Source organism: Myotis davidii, unplaced genomic scaffold, assembly GCF_000327345.1.
Source record: "Myotis davidii unplaced genomic scaffold, ASM32734v1 scaffold599, whole genome shotgun sequence".
NCBI classification, from domain to species: domain Eukaryota; kingdom Metazoa; phylum Chordata; class Mammalia; order Chiroptera; family Vespertilionidae; genus Myotis; species Myotis davidii.
Window position 1 is genome coordinate 1,231,112 of NW_006290772.1, and position 7,542 is coordinate 1,238,653.

The 7,542-nt window shown below is 62.6% G+C and overlaps 2 protein-coding genes across 2 annotated transcripts in view; one reads left to right on the plus strand and one right to left on the minus strand.

Moving 5' to 3' along the window:
* Positions 1 to 4: 4 nt before the first annotated feature.
* TSR3 (TSR3, 20S rRNA accumulation, homolog (S. cerevisiae)) lies at positions 5 to 2,177 on the plus strand (the record flags this gene model as incomplete). Its single annotated transcript, XM_015564060.1, has 5 exons — positions 5 to 159; positions 511 to 704; positions 1,166 to 1,339; positions 1,493 to 1,556; positions 1,792 to 2,177. Coding segments are annotated over 5 exons (771 nt in total), but the record flags the coding sequence as incomplete, so codon positions are not given.
* Positions 2,178 to 2,683: 506 nt separating this feature from the next.
* BAIAP3 (BAI1 associated protein 3) overlaps positions 2,684 to 7,542 on the minus strand; it is an 8,923-nt gene continuing 4,064 nt past the window's right edge. The window contains exons 15-33 of the mRNA XM_006763938.2: positions 7,189 to 7,313; positions 7,022 to 7,112; positions 6,818 to 6,874; positions 6,624 to 6,721; positions 6,466 to 6,517; positions 6,245 to 6,375; positions 5,857 to 5,980; positions 5,640 to 5,780; positions 5,456 to 5,548; positions 5,154 to 5,345; positions 5,005 to 5,073; positions 4,865 to 4,915; positions 4,665 to 4,802; positions 4,188 to 4,259; positions 4,031 to 4,111; positions 3,834 to 3,954; positions 3,634 to 3,757; positions 3,348 to 3,553; positions 2,684 to 3,272 (exon numbers count right to left, since the gene is read on the minus strand). Of these exons, the coding sequence (XP_006764001.1) occupies positions 3,169 to 3,272; positions 3,348 to 3,553; positions 3,634 to 3,757; positions 3,834 to 3,954; positions 4,031 to 4,111; positions 4,188 to 4,259; positions 4,665 to 4,802; positions 4,865 to 4,915; positions 5,005 to 5,073; positions 5,154 to 5,345; positions 5,456 to 5,548; positions 5,640 to 5,780; positions 5,857 to 5,980; positions 6,245 to 6,375; positions 6,466 to 6,517; positions 6,624 to 6,721; positions 6,818 to 6,874; positions 7,022 to 7,112; positions 7,189 to 7,313 (2,070 nt within the window). The 3' untranslated portion in view covers positions 2,684 to 3,168. The remainder of the gene's footprint in view (positions 3,273 to 3,347; positions 3,554 to 3,633; positions 3,758 to 3,833; positions 3,955 to 4,030; positions 4,112 to 4,187; positions 4,260 to 4,664; positions 4,803 to 4,864; positions 4,916 to 5,004; positions 5,074 to 5,153; positions 5,346 to 5,455; positions 5,549 to 5,639; positions 5,781 to 5,856; positions 5,981 to 6,244; positions 6,376 to 6,465; positions 6,518 to 6,623; positions 6,722 to 6,817; positions 6,875 to 7,021; positions 7,113 to 7,188; positions 7,314 to 7,542) is intronic.

Consider the following 7,542-nt stretch of genomic DNA (forward strand, 5'->3'; position numbering starts at 1 on the left):
CACGCTAGCCATGTGGGAGCTGGGCCACTGCGACCCCCGGCGCTGCACCGGCCGCAAGCTGGCCCGCCTAGGCCTGGTGCGCTGCCTGCGCCTCGGTCACAGGTTCGGCGGCCTCGTGCTCAGCCCCATGGGCTCCCAGTACGTGTCCCCCGCTGACAGGTAGGCGCGAGGAGCCGGGAGGGCGGGGTGCCTGCCTGGACCCTTATCTTAATAAGCCTGGCGCATCACTCCTTTCAGGGCTCACCTATTGATACCTATCTGTCCAGTTTGCCCCAATTGCCCAGCGTAGAGCCCAGAATATAGTAGATCTCAAATAAACGTGAAGAAATGAGCCTGTTCTAGTTCCCTAGCTGCCCCCGAGCTTGGCTTATAAAGGGCCCCTGGAGGCGGTTTGGGGCAGGGGAATGGCGTTATTGTATCCCTAGCAAGGCCAGTCTCCAGGGACCTACCTGTTCTAGGGCCATCGCCACGGTGGTGCTGGTCCCCAGAACCCTATGCTGCTCCTGGCAGACAGCTGGTGGCACAGTCGGGCGTGGCTGTCATCGACTGCTCCTGGGCCAGACTGGAGGAGACGCCCTTTGGGAAGATGCGGGGCAGTCACTTTCGGCTGCTGCCTCACCTGGTGGCCGCCAACCCTGTGAACTATGGCCGGCCCTGCAAACTGTCCTGTGTGGAGGCTTTTGCGGCTACCTTCTGCATCCTGGGTGAGTGTTGGGGCCTGGCAGCCTGGCTATGCTCCCAGCAGTGTGTTTTCTACTGGCAAGTCCCAGCAGAAACCGTGAGGGTGTGGGCAGAGGTGGTTGAGATGGAAAGGTCAGGGTTTCTATCCCAGTTCCCACTTAAAAGTTTTCCCCCTGTGGGGTTGAGGTGGCAACATGAATAGCTGGCCTGCAGGCACTCAGGTTTGCCTGTTATCTTGGCACCACTGCCCTGAGAGTCCCCCAGCACCCTTCAACTCATCCTCAGGGAATTTATGGTCCCAGTAGAGGCCCAGATGGGCAGGGGGATTGAGTGGGCTGCAGAGGCAGGCATGGGCTGTCTGGGCTTAGGATAGTGTCTGGCGGGCGCTTTTAGCTCCTGGGACAGCATTGGGTACGCTGGGGACCCACTCCGGATTGGAAAGGGACTGTTGACGTTCCTGGGTTTCCTGTTTCTGCGGCATCAGGCTTCTCAGACCTTGCTGTCATTTTGCTGCGGAAGTTCAAGTGGGGCAAGGCCTTCCTAGACCTGAACCGTCAGCTCTTGGACAAGTATGCAGCCTGCTGTGGCCCAGAGGAGGTGCTGCAGGCAGAGCAGGAGTTCCTGGCCCATGCTAAGGAGCGCCCTGAGGAGGAGATCGGTGAGGCCTGGCAGGGATGTGAGCCTCCCCCCTTCCCCCCGTTGGGAGCCAGGACCCTCTACGCCTGCCACCTCTTTGAGAAGCTCTAGGGGTGGAAGGCTGGGTTCTGCTCAAAGCTCACCTGTCACTGTCCTCTTTGCTCCCTCTGTTCAGATCCCTTTGATGTGGATTCAGGTCGAGAGTTTGCAAATCCCAACAGGCCCGTGGCTGGCACCCGGTAGGTCCTTAGGCTTCCCACCTTCCTGACAGCTCAGACCCAGGCCGTCCTCAGCCTCTGGCCTCAGCCCTCCTGCTCTGCAGACAGAGCCTAGAGGGTGGGCTGTGGAGAAGGGGGTATGGACGTCCCACTGAGAGGTTTTGGTTTCAAGAACACAGGGAGCATGAGGAATTTGTGCTCGGCCTGAGGGCTCCTGTGGGTCAGGCGGTGCCTTTAGTGAAACAACTACTTCCAGGTTGCCCAGGGACAGTGATGACAGTGACAGTGAGGAGGAGTCTGAGGCACTGGGGCCCGAAGCTGAGGATGGAGGCCGCAGCAGCAGCAGCAGCCCAGAAGAGGAGGAGACGCGGGAGCAGGGGTCAGAGGCCAGGGCCCCTGCCGAGGTTTGGAAAGGAATCAAGAAACGGCAGAGAGACTGAAGGTTCCAGACGTGTATTTTTCAAGGCAGAGTGACAGAGCCTAGCGACAGCAGCGGAGCTGGTGGGAACGACAGGCCTGGCGGTCCTGGCTCAGCGCATCCTCGAGCAGCACTGGGCTCTGGGAGGTTCTCTCCCAAAGCTTCTGTCATAGCCTTGCTCTGGGTCCTGCCTCAGAGTCCCTAATGAAGCTGCAGGGACACTTCGTGAGCCTGTTTCTTTGCACTTGGCCTCGGCGCTTGGGGGAACTCTCAGCCTCTGGTGAGGCAGACCCTGGCTGGAAAGGTCTGGACAGTGGGGGTGGCGGGCCACGGAGGAGGTCTTGTGTGGGCGCGAACATGTATGTGATAGAAGAAGCCAGCGTGGAGCTCCTTACACTGACCCACCAGCCTCATAGAGTGATTCAGGGGACCCCCTCCTGGCTAAGGGTCCAGGTGGGGGACTGGAGGCCTGTGATATTCTTAGCAAACCTCCACATGCCCTCCCTGGGTGGAGGGTTCTGGAGCCCAGAGAGGGTGAGAACACTGTGGTTGTCACTTTCCCTCCACCTGGTCCCCTGGGAGCTGCTTCACTCCAAGGTTTGGGTTGTTCAGACTCAAACCCTGGCCTTCCTGCCTCTCAGCCTAGTGAGCGCCCTCCCCCCAACCCCAACTTCTAAGACAACTCGGCTGCAACACTGGTGACATTGGGGAGGGACCGTTCTTAGTTGGGGAAAGTACTGCCTGGTTTATTGGAAGATATTAAGCAGCATCCCCGAACTTTGTCCACTGGTACCAGAAGCATCCCCTTCAACCTCCAGGTGTGACAAATAAAATATCTCCAAATATGACCTAATGTCCCCTCCCACTGGGAATTGAGTGCCTGGGGGCAATGGAACCCCGGGGAGGCAGCTGGGGAAGCTCACCTGGTGGCCAGGCTTCCTGTATTCCCTGTCCAGCGGGTAGCTGCTGGCCAGGCCCCACCAAGTTGGCCGCCCAGATACAGGGTTAGGGGGGGTCCTTGCTGGGTGCAGGGAGTTCATAGCACATACCACATGGACACGCCAGGGCAGACAGGAGCTGGGGGACCCAACTATAGCGCGAACGCCACATAGCAGGGGAGGGGGCACCACAGCCCTGGCTGCACTAAGCTGGTCAAAGGGTGAGATGACACCGTGGGGATTTGGGGGGGTTCTGGGGCTCGCAGCCGCAGGGGTCTCATGGGTCCGCCTCCATGAATTTCTCCAGCTCCCTGAGTCTCTTGACAAACTCCTGTGCCTCCCGGTTGGTGCGGCCCTCCAGCATCCTCAGTGCAGACCTCACTGCAGGCAGGAGGGCAGGGGCAGCATCAGGCCCTGCCAGCCCTTAGACCCTCTGCCCCCTGGCTCCCCGCTTACCCTGGGCTCTGGGCCGGCGCAGGTGCAGGGTGATGGGCTGCCCAGTCCTCGTGCTCCCCCCCACCTGGGGCCGCACGATGCCGCCAATGCTGCCCAAGCCGAGAGCTGCCTCCCCTGCGAAGTCGTTGGTGGACAGCCAGTCGTGATCCATGACCGTAAAGAGCACACAGGCACCGCGGCGGCGGCACACCTCCGCTGGCACGGAGCTGCAGGCAGGCAGAGGGCAGTCAGCTAGAGCCCTGCTGCCTGCTTGGCTGGGTGTTGGGCAGGTGGGGGCAGCACTCACAAGTAGAAGAGTTCATCATACACTGGGTGCAGTGTCCGGCTTTTGACCTGGGTCCTCTGGCTGTGGACCAGCGGGAAAAAGTGCGGCGGGCCCAGCTCCACAATCACGAAGGGGTCACTCAGACCTGGGGGGCAGGGCAGTGAGCAGACTGCCACCATCCCACTGGCCTGGCCCCACCTAGCCGTGCCTCTGCCCCTTACCGTTAGCATCCAGGGGGAGCAGGTCCGCAGCGTGCAGTACTTCCACCACCAGCCGCTGCTCAGCTGCCTCGTAGTAGCAACGGACACTCAGGCGCCCACACCGGTTATGCTCTAGTGACCTCTGCAAGGAGGCCGGTGGGCCCGTGAGCTCAGCCTGGGCTCGGGTGAGGCCATGTGCCCACTCCCGGACCACGTACCTGCTTGAGTTTGTCCAGGTAATACTGCTCAATGCACTCGCGGGTGGAGCACTTGTGCAGGCGCAGCTCCTCCTCCAGCCTCTGCAGGGAGAGGAGGGAAGAAGGTGGACGCCAGCTCCTCCCTGAAGGCAGGGCAGTGGCCCAGGTGAGGCCTCACCTTGTAGCTTCCGTCCCTCAGGTTCTCCAGGGGTAGACCCTGCCCATCTGCGTGGAAGAAAGTGACCAGGGCCTAGGGCGGGACAAGAAGGGAGAGATGTCAGACTGTGGTGTGTGCTGGGGGCAGTGGACCAGAACAGGTGGAGCCTTGAGTTTGCATAGCACCAGGGTCCTGGGAGCCCGGGGCAGAGCCACCTGTCACACCAGGGGCAAATCAAAAGCCCCCAGGAGCTTGGGGGAATGCTGGTGCCTGAGGCCAGACACTGCCTTAACAGGTAGCACAGGTGCTACTGACCCAGGTGGGCTGGCAGGGAGCAATGCCCTGGTGGGTGCTTGGAGGAAGAGCTGTCCAGACTTGGCAAGCCAATGCATGTTGCCTGGGGCAGCGGGGCCCCGGGGAGGGGCAGCAGCCCCCCCTCCCCCCGAACCCCCCTGCCCATGCAGCCCAGCAGAGGGTGGCACCTCCACAAGGTCCTACCTCCAAGGTGAAGTGGAAGCGGCTGTAGAAGTCGGCAGAGACATCAAGGTTGGTGCCCAGCGCCTGCAGAATGGCCTGCAAAAGCAGCTCCCAGAGGGCCTCCAGCACCCTGCAGGGACACAGCATCGTGACTGGACCCTGGCCCGCCCTGCTCCACCTGGCCCAGTCCATACCTGTTCAGGTTCTCTTTCTCCAGCAACCTGCAGCAGGGCCAGCTTCTCGTCTAGGTATTTCATGAGTGGGGCCACAGCCTGCGGGGAGGGTCCTCAGGGCCAGACTGCACCCGGGCCCCACCACACGCTCCCCACCAGGCTGAGCCCTCAGCCGGCCGAGCACTCACCTCATCGTTCTGGATGGAGTCGGGTGAGAGGCTGATGTGCTGCACGTACTTCCTGATGTCACCCACCATCTGAGGGAGAGCAGGGCTCAGCACTGAGGGGAGTGGGGGCAGAGGGGGAGCCAGGTCCCTACCCCACCTTCCTGGCCCACCTTGGAGGTCAGGTGCGCCGTCACAGTGCAGGCCTCCCGCTGCAGGTCCTCATCCAGGGCCTGTGTGCAGTTGAGCAGAGCGCGCGGGAGCCCTCCTGTGAGCTCCGCGGCCCCCTCTGTCCAGGCCAGACCTCGGAGAGCCTGGCCAGCTGCCCGGCGCAGGAGCTCCACATTGTTGAGGACCACGCAGAGCTGGAGAGAGGTGCCAGATTGTGTGTGTGTTGAGGGGGTTAGTGTTCCTGTGGTCATACGGTGGCCTACCCACCTCCTACCCCCATCCACCTGCCTGCCAGCCCACTCACCGGCTCACTCACTGCCTCGCCTGAGGCCCTGGGCTGCGTGTCCACCTTCTTCCGCAGCAGCTCAGTGTAGAAGAGGGCAGCCTCACACAGGTCCTGGGAGGACACAGGGGCTCGAGAGCTGTGGGCCACAGCTGGCCCTGCTGCCCCTGGGGACCCCGGCCTATCCTTGGGCTGTAGTTCCCACCTGGCTAAGCTGGGTGCCCAGCCCCTGGGCCTGGACCGGGTCTGGCCATGCTAAGCAGGTCCACAGCTCCTGGATGTGGCTGAAGCAGAGACTTGCAGTGGCCACCGAGCTGCTGTGCTTGGAGCTCTCCATCGGCTCCAGCTGGAAGGCAAAAGGCAGCCTGGGTTTGGGGGGCCCTGGGTGGGTCCCCATACCCTCGAGCCAGGTGCTCACTCACCGTGTCCACATCAACAGCTCCCTGCAGCCTCCATCTGGCCTGGTCCCGCAGCACCTGCAGCCAAAGCTTCACGGCAGGTAGGAAGGGGGCGTGGATGCCGACCAGGGCCAGGGAGCGGCTGTCCCTACAGCAGGAGGTGAGCCGTCAAAGCACGCCCCCTACAGGCACCCTGAGCCAGCATGGCCTAGGGTCCCTGGGTTAAGCAGCACCCAGGAGAGCCTCCTGCACAGGGCCCTGGGGCTCCAGTTCCAGAGCCCGCCTAGAGGAAACTAGAGAACACGGGAGGGGGCAGGCGAGGGAGGGAAACAGGTGCACGGAGGGGGAAATGGAGGGAGTGAGTAGGTGGTGGAGGGGGGAAAGGGAGGGGTGAGGGGGACAGGACACCCACCGGCCCAGGATGCTGCTCCAAAAGCGCTGGATGTCTGCCAGGGACAGGTAGAGCTCGAAGAGCCGGGACGCCACCTCGAGGGTCATTTTGGAGCTCAAGTCCTCCGTCAGTACCCACACCTCCTCAGCTACCTGCCCGGAAAGGTAGGGTCAAGCTGCCAGCAGCAAGGAAACCCAGGCCCCTTCCTGGCCAGAAAGGCTCTCCCCATCCCCCTGCCTCACCAGACGCTCCAGCTGCCGGAAGGTGAGGGTAAAGAAGTCGATCTTGATGATGCTGCAAAGGACACATCTCAGACACCTGCTCGACCCTGGCCCCTGGCCCCAGTGGCAGCACTTGAGGGGCTGGGCGCAGGGGCGGCAGGAAGAGCCCTGGGGGGCACCTGTGGAAGAGGCTGGCATAGATGCTGTAGCAGGACTGCAGGTCCTCATAGACGGCGTCAACCAGCTCGACCAGCCCAGCAAGTCGCTGCGGTCCGGGCTGCACGGAAGCAGGGTTCACACTGTGTTCGCACTGAGCCCCCTGCCACACTCCCCTTCCCCTGCCCGCCACGGCCAAACCCTCTTTGAGCTGTACCTGCTCGCGAGGACTCTTGGCGTTCAGGAGCCTGTCGTACCATTCCCGGTTTCCTCTCTGCATGGTGGCAGTAAGGGGAGGGGAAAGAAGGGCAGAGGGCCTGGGTTACAGCAGGGCCAGGGCCAGAGGGTGGGGCACTGGCAGCAGAGGTGCAGGGCAGGGGCGGGGCAGGGCAGGTGGCCCTGACCAGGCTACCAGACGCACTTTCAGGGCAGCAGTGATGTCCGTGTTTAGCTCCGTCTCGAAGGGGCAGACTTCAAAGAAAGGCTGGAAGAGCTGCAGCTTGTCCAGACACCTGGTGGAGGAGCCACAGCTGACCGGTGGCTGCCCGGCCTGGCCCCTGCCCCACCGGTGCTAGCAGCTGCACCCACCTCAGCAGCAGCTCCAGGCGATGTATGGCGGTGCTGTTGGTGGCAGGGAAGTAGTCCCGGAGCTGGCGCAGCAGCCGCAGCGCGAACTCGGAGAAGGCAGAGAAGCTGTCGGCCAGGCTCTCCTCCTGGGGGCACAGGGCCCTTTAGAGCTGATCCCTCGGGTCCTCCCCCGGGGCGGGGCCGGCGAGTCAGCAAAGCTTTGCCCCGGGAGCAGCCTCCAGCCCCACTGCCCTCTCCCTGCTGCCCTCTCCAACCTCAGCCTCCACAGCTTCCCTTGGGGCCTAGCGGCACCGACGGCCTCGCGTTTGCACCTCTCGCTGTTCCCTCTGCTCTGTCTCTGCAGCGCCCAGAACT